This window comes from Octodon degus, unplaced genomic scaffold (genome assembly GCF_000260255.1).
Source record: "Octodon degus isolate 3935 unplaced genomic scaffold, OctDeg1.0 scaffold00017, whole genome shotgun sequence".
NCBI classification, from domain to species: domain Eukaryota; kingdom Metazoa; phylum Chordata; class Mammalia; order Rodentia; family Octodontidae; genus Octodon; species Octodon degus.
This window is the reverse complement of record NW_004524593.1, coordinates 14,389,105-14,410,363: the sequence shown is the minus strand read 5'-3', so window position 1 is coordinate 14,410,363 and position 21,259 is coordinate 14,389,105. Positions and strand designations below refer to the sequence as shown.

Below are 21,259 nucleotides of genomic sequence, written 5' to 3'. Positions count from 1 at the left end.
CTCTCTCAAATAAATAAAAAATAAAATAAAAAATAAAATGAAGAAGAACAGGTGGAACAGAAAACAGGAAGCGTAAAGCAAAAAGAAAACACGTGGCATCTCCAATGAGCAAGTGATAAGCCGAGTCCACCTGTGTGCACCACAGTTTTGAGAGAAACTTTTGTTTTTGAACTGAGTTAAGTCAGAGCCTTCACGTGAAGTACATCCCATCCTTTTAATTTTTGTTTTTAATTTTGAGATAGAGTTTTGTTAACTCATCCAAGCTGGACTCAAACTTGGGATCCTCCTGTCTAAGCCTCCAGCCAGCGGCGTTGGAATTTACTGGCTGAGCCACCCACGGCCAGGTGGGAAAGCTTTTTCTTAAATAAGCCACATTCTATGTGCCCAATTTAGTAGAATCAGATCCAAGGCTGAAACAGCAGAGAAGGCAGAGACGTGAGCTTCTCATCCCATTTTCAGCCACCTGCCAGACACCCATCAGCCCCAGTGAAGCCAATGTCTTAGCCAAAGTGGCCTTCAGGCTTCCGTGAACTAACTCGAGTGGTCATCTTATAGTGAAGTGAGTGGGAAGCCAGGACATGTGGTCCCGCTGTGGCCTCCCAAACAAGTTTGCCACAAGCAAGCAGAGCTAGAGAGCTAGAGCAAAGCTGAGTTTGGGGTCCTGGGGTCATGTTGGGGTCTGTGTGTTGGCCTGACTTCTCCTCCGGAGCGGAGGACTGGACAGGAGCTGTCGGTGCACTGTGGGACCTGGCAGCAGGAACTTGAAGAAAGGAACTGGGAAGGAGACCTGGCCGGCTCAAGGGCATGTTGTTGCACTGACACCTCTGTGCGCAATTGGGCTGCTGCAGTTGGGGTACAGGGTGCTCCCATCCAGGCTGGCGTCTCAAAGTCTTGGTCCCCAAAGGCAATGACACCAACTGACCATGGACTGAAATTTCTGGAACCATAGGCTGACATTAACCTTGCCTCCTTTTGATCGTTACGTATTTTGTCACAGTGATAGCAAAACAATGAACACAAGTGCCTGCTATCACCTGAGTCCCTCTGAGGAGGCACAAAGAATGAGCCCTCTGGGATTGCTGAGGGGGCCCCCAGGGACATCACTGACTGGCACCTGTCAGTTTGCTGCCAGCCCAGATGGCTTGGGCAGCTCTGCCTGGCTGCTCCAGGGAGCCCAGGGAGCAGCAGAGGTGGGCATCTAGAATCTGCACACGTGGGTACCAGGCTGCAAGGACGACCCAGATAGTGAGAACTAAACAGACATCGGCTGTCCTGGGCAGGACCGTGGGGATCCTGCCTACGGCACTGGACCTGTGAGGACACAAGCTGGATGCAGGTGCAAGGTGTGATGCCATGAGCCCGGAGGGAGACGCTGGGGCTCCCAGAGATCTCTGCGTGACCCTGGGCCTCAAGGGCCTCATCAGTAATCAGGGATCTTATTCTAAGGGCTTTGCAATGGTTCCATGCTCCAGGCCTTTCTTGTAAGTGGACTGTTTTTTAAATTTCCTCCTGCCCCTGGCTGGGGCAGCTTGCTGGCTCTGAATCTGCACGGGCAAGCCTGTGGGCATTGCAGGCCTCGGAGCACAGCCCCTCGAGGGTGCTGACTGGCTTTCTGGGGTGTGGAGAAATGAGCTTCCCCTGGGTGGACAGAGAGGCTACAGCTCTGAAGGAAGAACTTCAGCTGAAGCAAGAACTGCATACTTAACACTGCTATCCGCAACGTTGCGTGGTGCTGAGCACTGACTGAGACAAGCACTGGCATCCATCAGAAAGGCTGAGCTTGGACCCGTGTGAGGACAGTTAAAGTGCCCAGCCCCGCCACAGCCCCGCCACCCCCCCCCCCAGCCTTCTCTCCTCTCCCTTCTGGAAAATGACCACAGGGGTTCCTTCTCCCAGGATAGCACAGCCTGCCCCTTCCCTGGTCCAGTGGCTGGTGCTGGTCAGTCCTTCAGGCTTGTCCAGGGCCGATGGGTGCTGCTACAGTAGGGAGCGGGGAGAACAGTGGTTCTCTAAATCCACAGGTCTGAATTTAATGACCTCACCCTGCCACAGAGACAGGATCTAAGGAGGGAATTCTAGGCTGCTACAAGGTGGTGATGGGGAGCGGAGAGCACCTGTGGGAAAAGTCATCTCTCCAGTGTCCCAAGTGTTCAGACACCTGTTCGTTTATCACCTGCTTAAGGGAAAAATGTCCTGCTACAGACTAATGAAGTTGCATGAGCAACTTCTGGAATCCCAGACCAGGGTCCTCTCTGGTGAGTTCTGGGCCTGTCCCTCTTGGGTGCCTACCACACGCCCAGCTTCTTGAGTGGGACCAGGTATCTGCCACGAGACTCCGCAGCCACAGATCTTACTATAAGGAAAAGCAAAGGCTTAGCTGGTGCTCGGGAAGGAGCTGGCCAGGGCTTCCTAGGGGCCCTGCAGGCCTCTCTCACCGTGTCACCTGATTTCCTGGGCTGTTCATTAAAACTGCAGTTCCCAGGTCACAGCTTTAGCAATAGTGAACTGTAAGGCTTAGGATCAGCATCATGGACTTTCTTCTGCTTCAAGTGAAGATCCTCTTTTGGAGAAAGGCAATTGCTGTCTATTTTATAAACAACAAAGTATTGTACCCAAGAATCTCTACTGTGAAGCTTCTAGGATCAGCCTCAGGCAGGGTGTCTCAGCCTCACCATGACTGGCATTTGGATCAGGTTCTCCTGGTTCAAATGGGGCCCGGGGATCCCGTGCATTACAGAACACTTAGTGACATCCATGGCCCCTAAATGCTGGTAGCTCCTGCAGTTATGACAACTAAAAATGTCTCCAGACCTTGCCTAGTGTCCTCCTGAAATCTGATTGCAGTTCAGTGTGCCTGTCACCATCCTTGGGAGGACTCTGGCCAGGCTCTGCCCAGCTGGGCGTAAACTTCCAAACACCTCTCCAGTCACATGGGGCTGCGGCTGGCTCTACTTCCCCCTTCCCCAGTGCCCGCCCTCCGGGCAAATCCCTCTCCACTCCTGCCATCCTACTTGTGTGGGCCCTGATGCCCAGTCTTTGCATAGGCAGGGTGACAGAAAGTAGGAAGATGTACAGGCAGACCAACCTACAGGGGGTATGACAAGTCCCCAAAGAAGGCGCCTCATGTGGAAGGATTCTCTTTTTGTAACAACAGGAAGTTTATTTTTGTTATAAATGGGATCACAATAGAAAATTTGCCAAGTACAGAAAACTATACAGAAGACACAAAGGCCACTCAGAATCCAGCGCCCAAATGGCTGATGTCAACATTGGGCAGGGACACCTGGGAGGACAGCACTCCTGCCCAAGGACTATAAAGGCAGCTGCTGCTCTGGGTTAAAGGCTGCTTTGTTCAGATCTGGTGACTCGAGGGCTCCAGGCAGACTGTTTTGCAGATCTGGTGCCTGCCCCCATCCTCACCCTCCCGAGAAGCTGCCACTCAGTGGGACATCAGAACTCATCCTTGATGTCAAAGTGGGGCTGGTCTTCAGGCTTGAAGTGCAGGTTGGGGCTACCATCCTCGTTGAGGATCCTCCGGGCTGTGTAGCCGACGATGGGGTACTTGGCTTTGTACACCTTGGTGAAGACATCTTCCAGGGACTCCAGCTCCTTGGCTGTGAGCCCCGTCTTGGAGAGAAACACAGGAAACACAGGATGCATCAATGAGTTGTGTGTGGCGCTAGCCCTGCCTTGTCCTCCCCACATCCAGGTGCAAGAAGAAAACCATATCAACAATAAAAAATGGATTTTTTTAAGACAACCCAGGGGCTGGGGAAATGGCTCAGTGGAATAAGCGCTTCTCTGGCAAGTGCAAGGGCCTGAGTTCAATCCCCAGTTCCGCAAAAAAAAAGACAACCCAGTGTGTGAAGATGGGGTATGGGGTGTGGGGAGCAATGACATCATTTTTTGCTGCTTAATGGATGTGGGAATTAAAGACTCCAGAGAACAGGAATCCTGGGGTAGGGCTGGGGTGTGCTCTGGGCACTTCTTCCTGATTAATCTTACCACACTCCACGTTCCTACTGTAAGTTATGGACATTTCCTGTTGCAGCTTAGACCTAGAAGATCCCTGTACTTAAGGCACATGTGTTAAAGGCTTGGGATCCTGAGGGCGCTATTGAGCACAAGTAGTGCTTCGGGGGAGGAAGTCGGGTCACAGGAGTTAGGACCTTGAGGAGGATTACGGGACAAGAGCCCTTCCGCTGTTGGGCTTCCTGGCCAAGCAGTATTGTCTTGCCTCAGGCCCAAAAGTAATGGGTTCCACTGGGCATGGATTGCAACCTCTAAAACTGTGAGCTAAAATAAATCTTTTCTTTTTTGAATAGTTTTCTCAGTTATTTTGTTATAGTAATGAAAGGTGCCTAACACACTTCCGCTTTTGTGATGTATTTCTATAATGTTATGGTTTAAGAGCTGGACTCATTCTATTTTTATCCCCATAGCAATTTAACATTAAGCCCCATCGGGATGAATCTTAGCCTTACTGTGGGGCTTACCTTTTTTTAAAATACTATTTTCTCTTCCACAGAAATATAGGCATGGAGAACTTGCTTCTCACCTTACTTCATCCACCTTACTTCTCACCTTACTTAGCTACCCAGAGTGGGTCTCAGAGATAAAGAGAAATGCTGACAAGGACTGGGGGAGCCCTACCAAGGTGTGGCTGGAAGGACAACTGGGCCACCAAGGTAGGTCAGGGCCAAACTGTGAGGATTGTAAGTTCACAAGAGTTTGAAATTGGCTCTAGACAAAGGGGAGCCACTGAAGATTGCTTTTTTTTTTTTTTTTTTTTTGCAGAACCAGGGATTGAACTCAGACCTTTGTGCTTGCCAGGGAAACATTTACTCTACTGAGCCATCTCCCCAGCCCCTGAAGATTGCTTTTTAAGCATTATACACATGATAATCTAATTCAAGAACCGGGTTAGCTAGGACCCTAAGCGGACCGGATGGAAATAGGCCAATTAAGCAGCCTTACTGTTGTACAACCATTAGAAAGATGGCGATGGCTGAGGGTAGGGGGCATTTTGGCAGCAGCCCATGATTTGGCTTACAGTGTCATGGGTGAGATCTGCAGGGTCCAGCGACATCTTGGCCACCCCTCTGGTGGAGTCCTTCCCGGTCAAGGCATTGTAGGGGGCTCCTCGCCCATAAAACTCTGTAGTGAGAGGAAGGAAGAGCATGGGTTTGCAAGTGTTGGGGACTCCAAGGCCCTACTCAACACTAAGAAAGGCTCCAGGCCTGGCGACAGATGAAGAAATGGCAATAGCAAGCCAGCAGCCCACCCCACCCAGCAGGCTGGGTTCCATGAACTCAAAACATAGACTAAGTCGCAATGGGGGCTGATTTGTATAAAAAGTCAAATAGGAAAATGAAAACAAGACAAACCTCCAGTTCTCTTCAATGTTGGTGGAAGGGGCTGGTGAGATGGCTCAGTGGTCTAAAGCACCTACTTACGACAAGCTTAGCAAAGCGCAGGGACCGCTGTTCGATCCCCCAGCACCACATGCCAGCCAGCCCCGCCCCCTGGTGGGCTGAGCTGGCCACACACACACACACACACACACACACACACAAATAAATAAAATTAAAATTAAAAATAAATAAATAAATAAAATAACTTTATAAAAAAAAATGTTGGTGGAAGCCAAGTCTATTTCTATTCACTAACAGAATTAAAAAAGATGAACTGTTACCACTCCTGCCTTTGTATTTACAGCCTGGAAAACTGCTAAACTGCACTAAAATGTTCTATAACATCTTACTATGCTAACTCTCCACTGAACAATTCTCTCACTGTTTCACTAGAGTAAATCATCAGATTTGAATTTGGTTGCATAGGCAGTGGAGATCCACGCAGGACTTCTGAGTAGCAGCAAGGCCATAATGAGGTCGAGTAGGGCAACAGAAATAACCTAACGACAAAGGCAAACTCAATCCGGTCATTTAAGGTGAAAGACAAAGGACCTGCCTGGCATGCCCTCCCTTTCCTCACTCCTCCAAGTGCCCATACTGACTTCCAAGCTCTTCAGACATAAGTGTTCAAAATGCCTAGCCACTTACCTTTGCCGGAAGTGACATCAAACACCACTCCCTTCACCGCCAAGTAAATGGGCTGGTCTTCCTAGAAAGCAGGGGAGAAATATGAAGACACCTCCGAGGGCCCAGCTTCTGAGGTAGAGTTAGGAAAACCTCTTCTAGTCAGGGGCTGTGCAAAGACCAATGACTAAAGTCCCCCATCTGGTCCTTGGTGAGCTCACTACCTACCTGGGCAAAGCCCTGGAAAATTCACAACGTATCATGGCAAGAACCTGACAATCTCTTTAAAAACACCAGGAACTGAAGCAACTTCATGCAAATAAATATTCAAAGAATATTAAATCAGCCCACATTTCCGCATCATCAGTGGACACACATAGATGCCATCGGTGTGGACATCTACTTGGTACTTTGTGTCTTGGAGGTAGCGTTACCTCACATGACATTTCTGTGTGCTGGACATGGCTGTCACTCAGACACACAAGACCTCTCTCATGAGTGACTCTGCACCTGCTTCTGTAGCTGGCCTTCTATTTTGGATGTTAGGGTGGTTCCAAGTCCTTGGAATTATAAATGGCAGCATTCCGAGTATCTTCCTACAAATTACAGTCCAAGTTGGTGAGTGACTTCCTTGAGGCCTCATTCAATACACAGAATTCCTGGGCCAAAGATCCTACACAGTGTAACCACTTAATCCTTGTCAGTGTGTCCTTCAAAGATATTAAACTATGTACAGCGCTAGAAAAATGTTAAGCAGTACTGTTTGCCTTTATGAATGGAGTTTATGCTTTATGTTTTTGCCATGTTAGGCATGAAATGTAACTTAGAAACCCCATCACTACTCTTTTTTTTTTTTTTTTTTTTTGCGGAACCGGGGATTGAACTCAGACCCTTGTGCTTGCCAGGAAAGTGCTTATTCTACTGAGCCATCTCCCCAGCCCCCTCACCACTACTCTTGAGAGAGAGAGAGAGAGAGAGAGAGAGAGAGAGAGAGAGAGAGAGAGACAGACAGACAGAGACAGACAGACAGACAGAGGCAAAAGCAGAGGTTAGATTTTCTGTCAGGGTGAGCTCAGGCTGGGACCTGGTCTCCCATCTCACTAGGGTGCAGGGACCCAGTCAGGAGGCTCCCAAGCCTGCCGAGTGTGGGAGTTGCTGCTGGGTCTCCAGGAATCTTGGGTGCATGACTTCTCTCTAGTGCTCTTGAGGTTTCTGCCTTCGACGAGGAGCTTATGGCCACATGTTCTCATGCCCACGTTTAACAGAGGCACCGAGGCCAGAGACATTAAGCAGCTAACTCAAGGACCCATCTCTCCTGAGTACATCACCTCGGAGGCCTCAGGGTCTTTAAGTGTCGCAAGGAGCCACCTACCTACCCTGCAAAGGAGCACTGAGGAAACCTCCGTGGCACCTGGCCCACACAAGGGCTTACGTTTCCCCAGCTGGCTCCCTCGACAGTCCCCACAACTCCCACTGACCTCACTGAGGCTGCCTTCACCTCGCCACCAGGGTCATTTCCACGCATGGCTACAGGCCAGCAATTGCAGTTGTCAACGTGAGGATGCTCTGCTCTCCTCTGCTGTGATGAGCTGGTCCTTTGCCGGGACTGCTTAGCAAGTGGGCTATATATATGCATTTATAGCAATTTTAAAAAATACGTTAGCATTATCACTTTTTTTTACACTGAAGATTCTTTTTTTTTTTTTAATTAACTAATTTATTTGTGTGTGTGTGTCTCTGTGTGGCCAGCTTAGCCCACCAGGGGGCGGGGCTGGCTGGCATGTGGTGCTGGGGGATTGAACCGCGGTCCCTGTGCTTTGCTAAGCTTGTTCTAAGTAGGTGCTTTAGACCACTGAGCCATCTCACCAGCCCAGCATTATCACTTAACCACACTATTTTATCTGTTTCCATGGTGCTGACTTTTCTTTGGTACTTATCACTTCTGTGTGCTTAGAGTCACAGAAGAGGTAACAACCAGGAACAGAAGATACATCACACCTCTCACCACTAACACTCTCCATCTGAGGGTCCTGGCCCCAGCACAGTGAATCAGGGAGGGTGGGCTCTAGACCCTGAGTTTTGGCCCCCAAGGTTGTGTCCATTTCCTCACCCATGCCACCAGTGACATACTTAGCAGGCTAGGGCGAGTCTCTGGGGAAACTGATCCGAGACTCAGGACCACCCAGAAAGATAGGGAGTGTCAGGGATGCCAGACAAGAAAGCCAGGGCCACTGCCTGCGGAAGGACACTGGGACCTCTGGGGAATGGGGTGCTTGGCCAGCTGAGCCTCCCGCTTATCTGTGGTCAAGCAGAACAGGCATTGCCATGACAACTACCATGCCGCAGGGACCCACAGCTGGAGCCTGCTGCGTGCAGGAGGGTGAACCAGCTGTTTGCCAGAGGTTCTGAGACTGCAACACTGTCAGTCCTTAGTCAGTGCCCGAAAGGGCTCCTTGAGGGACCTCGGAAGCTTGCAGGTGCTTTTTATCTGTAGAAGAACCCTGCCTTCTGACGTTCTGCAGCCAGGCTTTCCTACTGCAGGTGGTGGTGGTAACCTATTTGTGGGTGTGGGGGAATTAATTGACAGATTTTTGACAATGAAACAGAAAATAACAGACAAGCCTGAGTTGGTTTCTCCTTCAATGCTCTCAATGAGCTTTGCCAGTGATGTTTATTAGGGCTTACTCTGCTGAGCATCACACCAGGCCTCTGCCTCTCACCACTCCTTTAGTCCCCACAGAATGAGTGGGGGGCCTTGTCTCGTGGTTTGGGGGTTTTTGCAAGGGCACAATATAATACAAGACATGTTTCATAATAGTATTTTATAATGAATCACCCAAAGAATTATGTATAAGTGCAGGAAATCTAACCACACACATAAACACTAGACTCCAGCTGAGGGCTGGATCCTGATATCCTGCATGAGTCCAGCTGAAAACCTAGAGCTCCTAACGATGCCTCCCACATCCGGAGGTCTAGAGCCTACAATGAAGTCTCATGCAGGTCCACTTCATGGATCTGTGCCGGAAAGACTCAGGGATCAGTGGTGGAATCTAGGAAGTCTATGCCAGCTGGATGAAGGATCTGTGCTAGCAAGCTGGGGGATCTGAACTGGAGCCAGGAAGCAACGCTCAAGGTAAGTACCAGAGCTTCCCCAAAGGTACCACAGCCATCCTCAGCAACAGTGAGGTCCCGAGCTCCTCCAGAGATGAGGAAAGTTGAGTTCCCATCAGGAAAGCCAATGGGACAAGCTCCTTCAGGAGGCTGAGCAGTGCACCATCTTCCCCCCAGAGCCAGAAAGCGATGCTCAAGATGAGGACCAGAGCTCCACCAAAGTTTATCAGGAAAGCCAGCATGGCAAGGTCCTTCAACAGAACAGCCCAAGAGACCTAGCAGTGTCCAAGAGCTCCAACAGCTTCTCCAAACAGCACCCCTAACAGTGTTCCAGCAGCTTCTCCTGTTCTGCCTTTATGCTGCTGGCAACAGCCCTCAGGTGGGCCTCCTGCACCCAGCACCATGCTAGTTTAATTCAGCTGGGTGTAAGAAGCTGACCACCAGTTAGAAATCCTTGTTAGATGGGGCTGGAGAGATGGCTCAGTGGTCTAAAGCACCTACTTGGAACAAGCTTGGCAAGGCATCAGGGACCGCGGTTCAATCCCCCAGCACCACATGCCAGCCAGCCCCGCCCCCTGGTGGGCTGAGCTGGCCACACACACACATCTCTCTCTCTCTCTCTCTCTCTCTCTCTCTCTCTCTCAAATAAATAAAAAAAAAAACAAAAACATCCAAACACCCAGGCACTGCAGCTGCACCCTCCACCATGATCTCTCTCTCCCCCCTCGGACTCTGTGCTGCAGGTCCCCAACACCATCTCCCCCATCTGGAAGAGCTTTACGCATCTGGTGGAATGTGGGGGAAATCCAAGTGTGAGCCTCCCCAGGCCCAGCAACACAGTAGAACCACAAGGACTGGGCTTGGAATTGGGGCTCCCAGGAGACTCAGCGCCAAGGCATTTGTGGGGGTGGTGAGGGTGCTGTGTGTGATGCACCATGTTCAACATAAACCACACTGTCCCTGTATCTGGCCTGGGCACCACAGGGAATCCAGACACCAACCAGGACAGGCGTTTCCCTCGGACAGCAGACTGCTTGCTGGGTGAACTCTTTGCTGCACACAGCCCCTGACTGGATCACTGGGCCAATCTCTGCTGCTCCCAAAGATGTCCCTTAACATCCTCGCCCACAGTGTCATGACTCCTTCCCTCCCAGAGTCTTCCTAGACTCACCCTTCTGACCAACCTGTTGGCAAATGATGCTGAAGCAGGTACCACTTCCTAAGGGCCAGGCTCCCCTGTCCCCTGTAGTCGTCCTTGTCTAAAGGCAGTTAAGTCCGGGGCCAGAGGGTTTGGTTAAGACAACAATCAAGTGCTTCCTAGTGGGTCCTTCCTGCTCTACCACTAACTGTGTGATGCCTTGGCTCCCCCATCTTTGCGGAAGGAGGCTGGTTCCTGCCAGCCCTGAACATCCGCGGTACAGGTGGTAGCTCCTCTCCCCACCACAGCGGATCCCCATCTAACACCCCCAAACACCCTGGCGTTCCCCTTGGTAGCGTCGAGTTCCCACACTAGGCGACCATTCCTCTGGGCCAGCCCCATGGACAGGGGCTGGGATTTCCGAGTCGTGTGTGTGTGTGTGTGTGTGTGCGCGCGCGCGCGCGTGGCGGGGTCTTGCCTCTGATCTCCAGGTTTCCCCTCGGGCTTTGCTCCCAGTTCAGGGTCATCCCGAAAGACACAGACATTAACTGTGGGATTGAGGAGGCCTGGGATGGACAAGCAGGAAAAGGAAGTGCAGGAAAAGCCCGGCTCCTCCCCGGGCCAGGGAGCGGCAGAGGGGCCGACCCGAGGAAGCCACCTTCAGACACCTACGACTCTGCAGCAAAAACGCGGCCTGGGCACGGACCCGAAGCGCAGGGCTGGACGCGCCCCCCTCGCCACGCTCACGCCCGGCCCAAGTCCCCGCGGCCCGGTCCTCCGCCGCCTACCTCGGCGCCGTCGTACCGCGCCAGCTCCTCCTCGGTGAAGAGCCGCACCGGGGGCCCCCGCTCGGCGGGGCGCGGAGTCTGCCCGGCCCGGACCTCGGGCGGCCCGGGGGCCAGCGCCAGGAGAGCCAGGGCCAGCGCGACGAGCGGCAGCGGCCGCCACCCGGGCGCGGGTTCCGCCATGGGGGCGCGGGGCTCCTCCGGGCCGGCCGGCGGAGCGGGGCGGGCTGCCGGAAACCCCGCCTCCGGCCTCAAGCTTGGGACCTAAAGTCAGCGCTCAGCCTGGGACAGCTCGCCAGGGTCGTGCCTGTACCGGCTTCCCGCGTGATCCAGAGCTGCATTCACCTTTAGAAAGTTTATTTATAACTTAGTGTTGTAGACAGCTGAATTAGATAGAAATGTTACAGGCAGTCAGACGGGCCCGGCCCCCACAGAGACAGCACAGCAGACAAGATACTTTCGAACTGTGAGGGAGATGGATGCTTCCGCTGTGGGCTAGAGCTAACGACCAAAGATCCAACAAATGCTCACCTCACTCAAGATAAGCATCTGGGATTGATCATCGCCTTGAGGAAGCCAGGAAGAGTCACTAATCCAACCACTACTGGCTGCTGGATAAACTCTTTGTTCTGTATTTGTGCTCGCTTGCTACGTGACTGGCTTCCCCATTTAGTTCAAGATTTAATCAATTTTACCAGAGAAACGGTGCTTGTAACTTATTGGCGGGCCATAGTTTTGTCCCATCTAAGTGAGTTCCCATGTTGTCTACCTTAGACCTGCCTCATCACATGGTTTTACTCTATAAAAACCCCTGGGAATAGTAGCTTCCTGGGGCAACCTGCTCAGGCCCCCTTTCTGTCCCTCTCAGACAGAAGCTTCCTTTCCCCCAATAAATATTCTGCTCTTACCCTCCGTTTGTTCCTAAATTCATTCTTTGGTTTTAGAGAACACAAACTAGTCCTGGGTACCTTTCAGGTCAGGAGTTTCATTCCCTATGTCACTAGGACTCCCTCCTCTGTCTCCCTCCCTCCACCCTCTCCCCCCAAATGCTAATCGCCAATGGGATTTTAACAAAAGATAGAGCAACACACAAAAATATACCTCAAACAATACCTAACATTTCTGCAAGTCTAAACTCATTCATTTATTCAGAAAGTATTCTTTGATGATCTCCATGTACCAGGTGGCTGCACACGGGACCTCTGGGCTAAAAGACTCCAGAGTAGAATATCTGGCCTCGGCTGTTGCTCATTGTGCAGCCTTTCTGCTTGAGCCCCCTCTCTCTCTGCAGGCCTGTGAGGCAGGAGCATCTTTACGCCAAAGGCTTTTCTGTGGTTCCCACTGCTCATGTGAAGGATGAGTCTAGGTGAACAATGTGTTCCATGCCCTTTGCTTTCTGACTGTTTTCTGTTTCTCTTGGTCCCACATTCTTCTGTTCAGAGCACTTGGACTCAGTCACCTGTGAGGAAGCAGAAACTACTAAGTAAAGCAGAATGCTGTGACGTAGGAAGGTGACCACGCTGGTGATAGAAGAGGCCGGGGCACAACAAGAGGCAGCCCAGGGGAGACAGCCATAGGAAGCCACCATCCTATAGTGAGTCATGGGAAAGAGGAGGTGGTTCACCTGCTGAAGCCTTTGTGTGAGGGCTGGAGGTGCTAGGGCAGCAGCTGCACAGCAGGCAGGCTCAGGAAAGCCTTGGTTTTCCCTTCCCCCCACCCTGGGCAACATTTCCTCCTGAAATGCTGAGCCCTGAGCCCATTGGGCCAGATCCTGCAACCCCGTGTTAAGCAGGCTAAGGGAAGGCCCAGCTTAGAAGCAAACAGGCTCAGGAGCAGCGCAGCCCGGCCTCCTGGTTCTGGTCTGCGCACCTCCCTGACTGTGGTCCTGGGCTACCCTGCCTTCAGCTTGTGCTCCAGCCTCAGGCCTTTGCACTGTGCCCAGCCCCTCTGCTGGGGTGCAGTCATTTGCATCTCACTGAAAGAAACCACCATCAGGAGGCTTTTCTCTGTATCTTCCCTCTATCCCATCCTTTTCCTCCTCTTTTTAAAAATTTACTTATTTAGTTGGTACAAGGTCTTGCTACACAGATCATATTCATAGTGATCCTCCTGTTTCAGCATCCCCAGAGCTGGGATTACAGGCATGCACCACCACACCTGGTTTCAGTGGCTGGCACAGTGCAGAGTCGGCATAGCATGCAGTACCAGGGATTGAACCCGGGTCCTCACACTTGCCAGGCCGGTGCTTAGACCACCAAACTATCTCACCAGCCCTTCCTCCTCTTTTTTTCCCCTCTCCCTCCCTCCCTCCCTCCCTCCCTCCTCATGAGGCCCCTCTATAAATCAACCAATCTAGCTTGTAGCTACTCTATCAATCCCTATCATCTATCTGTTTATTTTCTTTTGTGTTCTTGTTATGTGAAGCTGTTTTGTTCAGTTATTCAGTCCACAATAACTGGAACCACTGGTAAAGCGAAGCGCTATCAGAGGTCCTGGGATGCAGCAGAGAACACAATGCCTAAGACCTGTGCTCATGGAGTCTATTCTAGTGAAGGAGGATGGAAGAGAAATTGGTCAAAGGTGGGTGTGTCAAGGAGGAAAATAGAGCAGAGGGGTGTACCACCCGTGGAGTTTGCTGCCTTGAAAGAACGTGCAGAGAAGGTGCATGGTTTAGATCTCAGATGTTGCCCCAGAGTCTCATGTTCAGAGATGGGCGTTTGGAAGATGGTGATGATATGGGGGGAAATGACCCTCCTGACCTGAAAGGTACTTGGACAAGTTTGTGTTCTCTAAAATTGAAGAATGAATTTTTTGGAACAAAACAGAGGTTAAGAGTAAAATATTTATTGGGAAAGAAAGCTTCTGTCCAAGAGGGGGACAAACGGGGACCCTAGTGGGTAGTTGCCTGGAAAGTTGCCTTTTCCAGGGATTTTATAGAGCAAAATCATGTAGTAAGGTGGGTCTAGGGTGAAACCCATGGGAACTCCCTTAGGTGGGCATGAGGTGAGAAAGTACTATGGTCCACTAATGAGATTACAAACACCATTGCTCAAGTAAAATTTATTTAATCAAAATAAAATGGGGAGGGCTGGTGAGATGGCTCAGTGGTCTAAAGCACCTACTTAGAACAAGCTTAGCAAAGCACAGGGACCATGGTTCAATCCCCCAGCACCACATGCCAGCCAGTCCCGCCCCCTGGTGGGCTGAGCTGGCCACACACACACACACACACACACACACACACACACAAATAAGCAAATAAATAAAATTAAAAAAAAATAAATAAAATAAAATGGGGAAACAAGCCATGCATCAAGTGGGCATAAATACAGTCTCTTCCTGTTAGGGTTGGGTTAATGACTCTTTTGGGGCTCTTTCAAGGTGATTGATACCTATTTAGAGTACCAATCCCTGATGTCCATCCCTGGGGAAGTATGTAGCTGTATTTGTTTCCTCTTTTGTCTTGAGGTGTGGCCCATATGGGAGTGTCTGTCTCTTCCAAGTTGCAAAGTCACCTTATTTTCCATATTGTCTCCTTGAGGGCCTAACCCTGTCTACCTATAATATTTCTATCTAATTTAGGCCAGTGTAGGGATTTGTTGGTCTCTTGGTAGTCCCCAGGGGAGTGGATTTAGAAAGTAAAGACAAGCCATAATACTGAGGTCAGGTGGATAGACAATTGCCTGATTGGCAAATGACCCCTGTCCCCAGCAACAGTAGGGATGTTTATTTATACCTTTGCAAAGTTAGTATCAAGTGGTGACAGAAGGTTGCCTAGTGACTAATAGCTGACATTAACCAGGCAGGATGCTTTTTCCCAGGACTAAGGTAGTTTGACTGCTTTAGGCCCTGAGGCCTAGTCCTGCCCTCACACATTTGACCAATTTCCATCTTCAGCAGCTCCCAACAGGCAAGTATGTGTCCAGCACCTTGGAGCTGGGAGAGGGGGGGCACATAGGAGTACAAGGGTGGTTTCTAGGGGACAGAGCCTATAGGGATCAATGGCAGGCCCCTGTGGGGACTTTGGCTTTAGAGGGATTAGAGTAGAAGAATGCCATTATCTGACTACTGAATAAGCTCTCCCTGGCTGCTGTGGCTGGAAAAGCCTACAAAGTGGCAAGAGTTGAATAGACAGGCCAGCCTGGAGGCTATAGAAAAGCATCAAAGAAGAACAATTCTGGTGGCTTTCCCTAGAGTGCTAGTGGTAGAGGTGGTAAAAAGTAAGAGCAACTCTGGTGGCTTACCTTAGAGCGCTAGTGGTAGACGTGGTAAAAAGTGCTCAGGCTCTGAATAGTTTGTAAAGTAGAGTCAAGAGGATTTGCTGACTTAGACGTGGAAAATAAGAAAAAGGAGGAATTGACATGACTCTAAGAGTTTGGGCCACCACCCAGGAGAGGACAGTTTAATACACTGGAAGAGGCTGTGAGGAGCTGATTCAGAGTAGCAAGAGCTCCGGATTCCACTCTAAACCCAATAACAACCATAAACACTATCCTCCTGCTTACAGGTGCTGGATGATTTTCTAAGTTTTATATGGGATAGCTCATTTAATCCTTGCAGAGCTCTGAAAATAGATAGCAATGTTCCCGTATTACACATGCTATAACTGAGACACAGGAAAATGAAATCAATTCTCGCAGATCACGAAGTCTGTAAGTGACAGAGCCAAGACTGTGAGCCAGGCAACCTGGTGTGGGTTTCTGCCTCAGTAGCTGTGCTCAGCAGCTGCCAGGTGGACATGCTGGGGTAGAGTCACCTGGGCAGCAGGGCAGGGGAGCCTGGGCCTCTGGGGCAAAACAGAGGCCGGAAATCATGAATTTGTGTACCCTCAGGAGTTGTGTTAGTTTCTTCTGGCTGCTCCACCAAAGGACCACAGACTGGATGGCTTAAGACAGCAGCAACTGTCTCTCTCAAAATGCTCAAGGCTGGATATGTGGCATCAAGATGTCACAGGACCCTAAATCCTAGGAGACTCTGGCTAGACTCCTTTCTTGCTAGTTGGTAGCCTCTGGTGGTGAAAGGCAATCTTTGGGATACCGCCTCTTGCTTGATCAAGGGACAGAGGAGCAGGCCCCTGCAGCTGCTACCTGTAAGGAACAAGTGAATGATTGGAGGTATCATGCCTATATTTGCCTCACTGCAGCCTCTGCTTCTGCTATCACCTGGACATATCCCTGTGTGTCTGCTTTACATCATCTTCCATCTTTTTTTTTTTTTCGTGGAACCAAGGATTGAACCCAGGCCCTTGCACTTGCCAGGCAGGCACTTATTCTACTGTGCCATCTCCCCGGCCCATCTTTTTATAAGAACTCATATTGGATTAAGGGACCACCTTACTCCATTATGACCTCATCTCAACTATTTACATCTGTAAGGACCCTACTTCCAAGTAAGGTCATATTCTGAGGCACTCAAGCTAGAATTTCAACTCATTTTGTCAGGGGGAATCAGTGGATTCCTATCAGGGCATAGATGACAATTGCAGCCCTGAGACTGGCTGCTTGGCAGAAAGTGGAAAGGAGATGGAAGACCTAGCTTTGGAGCGGCTGCTCTGCAGAGCTGAGGCGAGGGGAAATTAGCACAGGAGAGTGGGAAGGAGCAGAAGTGAAGTAGGAGGAAAGTGGGAATCGGCAGGTGCCTGGAGGCCAGGGGACAAAGTATATCCCAGAGGGGAGCTGGCACCAGTTCAAAGCTGCAGGTAAATCAAGGGAGAGGAATGTAGGAAACGGCCATCTGAGCTGACAGTAGAGAAGTTGTTGGGACCTTGAACAGCTCTATTCCAGTGAGAGGGTTGAAACCTGCTGGGTATGTGCTCATGAGGGAACCAGAGAGCTGGAAACTGCTTATGTATTTATTGCTGCCTCTCTTCTAACAAGGAACAGCCACAGGAGCAAGGGTGTGGAATAGCACGTGCATTCAATATTCCGGTGCCTGGAACATTACATTCAGTAAACCAAGTTGAATGTTGTTTCAGCCAGTGCGGACCCTTTATTTTCCTTTGCCAGTGCGGGCCCTGCATTTTCCAGTTTGATCACAGCAATAAGGAATGGAGAGAAATAATAGAGCTGGAATAGGCTCCCTCCAGTTCTAAAATTGTGTGATCATGTGGAAAGGGCTATCAATCACGCTTGCATTAATACACATTTAATTTGTTGCTTGTTGTGTTTTTTAATTTTGGCAAACAACCTGGCTGGAATAAGTGTTCCATTCATAAACTTACCAAACATGTGGAGTGCCTGTGAGTGTTACACACTGTCCCATTTAATGGACGTCAGGGCCAGATGGAGAAGCGACCACCTCCCACTGCAAACTCCAGGAGGCTGGGTGCTCTGATGTGGCCTGAGCTCCCAGGCTTGGGCTAAGGAGGGCAGAAGCCAGCGGACTGTGGGGGAGGCTGCAGAGCTGCAGCTGCCCTGGGCACAAAGCAGCATTCACCAAACACAATAAGCAGCCTCTTATCGGCCTCACTGCTGAGTTGCCCAGGGCACCACCCAGATAGGCTGTTCAGGCAGGAGGAGAGGAAGGCGTGGTCCTCTGGCCCACCCTACCACAGGCCCAACACCCAAGTTTCTGCCACCTTTAGGGCTCTAGGCTTCTGCTGTGGTTGAGTAGTGCTTTTGGGGTTCACTACATGAGTCATTTTGGGGTTTGGTGCATGAGCCCTAAGCCCCTGAGCAGCAGGCGGAAGTCTGCAGGGCTCGGAGCATTTCAAGACCCGCAAGCGAGGAGCCCAGTCAGAACACCAATAGAGGGGCCGGGGAGATGGCTCAGTGGAGTAAGTGCTTCCCTGGTAAGTGCAAGGGCCTAAATTCAATCCCCGGTTCAAAGAATTTGGACTCCACCTACAGACATAATAATAATATTCCTGGGCCAAATAATATTCACTTTGGTCTTCGCGCTCCTTCCATCCTTTATGAAACAAGGGGCCTCAGTTTTCATCTGTACAATCAGGAGAAAAACATTCTCCCTTTTGCAGGGCTCCTTGCAGGATCAAGGGCATTCTGTTCACGACACACAGAAAATTCTCACGGTTATAAAGTGTCAGGTCAAGCAAACTTCCTCCTGTAGTTACAGATTCGGGTCCTGCCCTCCTCTGGCCAGGCCTGTTAGTTCCACCCCATATTCACTTAGTGCATCTGTACCCCGGCAACAAAGAGAGGAAGTGAGCAGGCGCCGGCACGTGAGTCTCCGGCCCGGCTCCAGTCCCCACCCGGAACTGCATTTCCCAGCGACCCCTGCGCGGCCCGGCGCCGGCTGGGACGCTGCGCATGCCCGAAGCGCCCCCCCCCCCCCCGGTCTCCAGGACTGCCCTGGGAACCGCATCAGCCACGCAAAGCCAGGCGGTCCCCGCGCTGCGGCGTCGGCGTGTCCTACCTGCGCCTCGCTGGCCGTCGCGGGTTCTCAGGTGCGCTTTGTCTCGCCCAGTGCCATGATCCGGCAGGAACGTTCCACGTCCTACCAGGAGGTAGGAACGCGTGGGGCGCGGGAGGAAAGCGTCCGTGGGGCGGGGGGCGCCGGAGGGGGGGCAGCTCGCGGCGGAGGCCGGCGGGGAGGCGACCCGGGGCCGGCAGGTGAGGCCCGAGCCCCGGCTCAGTTCCGCGCGCGGCCGGCCGAGCGAGGTTCTTGGCGACAAGTGGCGGCGTCCCGCTCCCCGCAGAGCCGATGCGCGCGAGGCACGCGCCCCTGGCAAACTCCAGGCCTCGTGGACCCCCTAACTGGAGAAAGACGGGGGCACTGACCTCCTGTTTCGGTGTCCGCCCAACCCCGACGCAGCGCTTTCGCCATCCGAGCTGCAGCTCGCTGCTCTCGGTCCCTCGTCCGGTCTCGCTCCCCTTCCCCCCGCCGGCCACGCTCTTCGCAGTCCTTTGTCTCTTGTCTGCCCTGTGCTGCGGGCGCCTGCGTTTCCTTCTGCGGGGCTCTGCCTCCGGGCGCCTCCAGCTCCTAGTGACACTGCGCTCCTCTTCCTCCTCCGGTCCTCAGACCCTGGTCCCCTTCTGCGACCGCCCGCTGGTTAGCCAAGCCCCGCAGTTCCGCAACTTTAGTCCGCCGGCAGTTTGTGCAGTTTGCATCCCTGTGTCTGCTCTGAGCACTGGACTGTGATACTATATTGCTACCTGTCCCTCAGTCTTTTCCTCCACAGTTCAGATTTGCTCTGAGGCGATGCCCCAATCCCGGAGCAGTTCTGTTCATAGGCAGATGTTGCTGCCCTGGTCTACCCAGAACACTCAGACTTCCGAGGGGGTAGGGGTCGTTCAGAGCCGCTCACCTTAGCACCCTATCTCTCATTACCTCAGCATCTCCTCATCCCCTAGGTTTTGGCCACACTGGAAGCTCACTGTTGAAGAAAGACCAAGGATGTGGCAAGTGCCAGCAGGTGCCTGGCATCGAGGTAGCAGCCTCTCAGCATGGGGGAAGCGTCAGCTCCTAGGGAGTTTTGGATCCTTCCTTATCAGGATCATTTCTTGTTCATGGCTAGCCCACAGTGTCTCTGCCCAGCAGGGCTTATAGTCAGGGCTGCTGCCTGCAGGGGTGAGCCCTCTGGTGGGTCAGGGGGTTGTTCACTGTGGTGCAGGGTGCTTGGAGAGCCCCCTCCCTGTGCCTTGTTCAGTTCCAAGACAGCCCAGAGAACGTCCTGCATCTTTCTTGCTGGGATCAGTCTGAGTATGGACCTAGTTCCAAGTTAAGTGTCTTTCCTGAGGGAGATTTTGCTTTGGGGTGTGGGAATACTGAGGATTTGGCCGGGCAAGTTGGTGGGCCTGATGGGGCTGCAGGAGGTCGGGGAACTGATGGGAGCCTCCGTGAGGTGGGGGTCAGAGAACGCTGCCCTCCCGGGGTCACAACGTCTTTCTCTTCCTTTGGCCAATGAGGCTTTGGGGTGCTGCAGCATGTGCTCCCACTAAGTGACCTCTGCCCTGTGGGGCCTTTCTCAGGCTCTCGACCCTCTCACACATGTTTTCTTTTGTGCGTGGAAGGCTTAATCCTGGAGATTTTGCCTGATTCTAAGGGGCAAGAGTGGAGGTGTGGCGGGGGATATGGAAGAACCTTAGATGCATGACAGCTGTTTTATACTGTAGTCTCCTGGAGTTAATTGAAATGAAGACCTGAAATGAGGACACCATGAGCCTGAGAAAGTCTTGGGAACCCTATCTCTTCTCCCTCTGCCAGTGCAGCGATAGCTCCTCCTCCACATGCCTTCTTCCCAAGCCTTGGGACTGTTGATTATCTTTGTTTGCCTTCTGCCTTCCTCAGTGGCACAGTTGCCCACAGGACTGGTGAGGAAACTGATACAGAGATTATTACCAGGCTACTAATTATCGCTATCACCTGGACTGCCCACTGCGTCTGTCGCTTGCAGCCCAAGTTGATGTTCAACCAGCCTTCTGGAGAGCTCTAACGCCAGCCTCACCATCTGCACTTTTTTCCCCCTTCTCAGCAGATTCAACATTTCCTCTGGCTTTGGGAAGTGGTTAAGGTCATGGGCTTTGGAACTAGACTAATTTAGACTTGTTTTCTAGCTCTTTCCTTTGGCTGTATGGCCATGGGAAGAGTAGTGAGTTGAACCTCCACTTCATGCACTGTGCCTCAGAAAGACTCATGGAGTCCTAACCTCCTCCAGTACCTTAGACTATATCTGTGTTTATTTATCTTTTGGTCTCGGGAATTGAACTCAGGACCTCACATTTGCCAGGTAGGTGCTGTATGTCTGGGTTTAGAAATAAGGTCATTTAAGGTATAGTAAAGACAGGATCATGCTGAAGTAGGGTGGGACCCCTAATCGAGCATGCCAATGTCCTTAAAGAAGGTGACTCTGGAGGGACACAGGCACAGGGAGAATGACTTGTAAAGATGGAGTCTGAGATTGGCAGGCAGATGCGGCTGTAAGCCAAGGAATGCCAAGGATTGCTGCGAAATCACCAGAAACTCCAAGAGAGATGTGGAACATGTTATGTTCTTCCTTAGCTCAGAGGTGCCAGCCCCACTCACTCCTTGGTCTCAGACTTCAGCCCCCATAATCACACAAGAGTCCTGGTGTTTGTAGCCACTCACTTGGTGGTGTGTTGTTTCAGTGGTGGTAAGAAATGAATAGGCAGGAATTTCCTTGAGTTTGCTGAGCTTCATCATCCTGACCCATAGAATTGGATTAATTAATTTTTTTTTTTTTTATTTATTTGAGAGAGAGAGAG

At 51.4% G+C, this 21,259-nt stretch overlaps 2 protein-coding genes across 3 annotated transcripts in view; one reads left to right on the top strand and one right to left on the bottom strand.

Annotated features, from left to right (window-relative positions):
* Positions 1–3,145: 3,145 nt before the first annotated feature.
* Positions 3,146–11,267, bottom strand: Nenf (neudesin neurotrophic factor). The gene is made up of 4 exons (XM_004626854.2): positions 11,079–11,267; positions 6,063–6,123; positions 5,054–5,157; positions 3,146–3,627 (listed from the first exon to the last, which is right to left on the bottom strand). Exons 1-4 carry the CDS (start codon positions 11,256–11,258, stop codon positions 3,451–3,453), a joined length of 522 nt encoding a protein of 173 aa, XP_004626911.1. The 5' UTR covers positions 11,259–11,267; the 3' UTR covers positions 3,146–3,450.
* A 7,113-nt stretch (positions 11,268–18,380) lies between these two features.
* Positions 18,381–21,259, top strand: part of Tmem206 (transmembrane protein 206) — a 27,941-nt gene continuing 25,062 nt past the window's right edge. For both annotated transcript variants that reach the window (XM_004626853.2, XM_023710178.1), the window contains exon 1: positions 18,381–18,540. In XM_004626853.2, the coding sequence (XP_004626910.1) occupies positions 18,505–18,540 (36 nt within the window). In that variant the 5' untranslated portion in view covers positions 18,381–18,504. The remainder of the gene's footprint in view (positions 18,541–21,259) is intronic.

Excerpts from the sequence above, each read along its gene's own strand:
- Nenf (XM_004626854.2), bottom strand. The coding sequence starts at position 11,258 with ATGGCGGAACCCGCGCCCGGGTGGCGGCCGCTGCCGCTCGTCGCGCTG. Across the intron at positions 5,158-6,062 it reads TGATGTCACTTCCGGCAAAG|AGTTTTATGGGCGAGGAGCC; the intron begins GTAAGTGGCTAG and ends CTCTCACTACAG. Across the intron at positions 3,628-5,053 it reads CAGATCTCACCCATGACACT|ACGGGGCTCACAGCCAAGGA; the intron begins GTAAGCCAAATC and ends TTTCTCTCCAAG.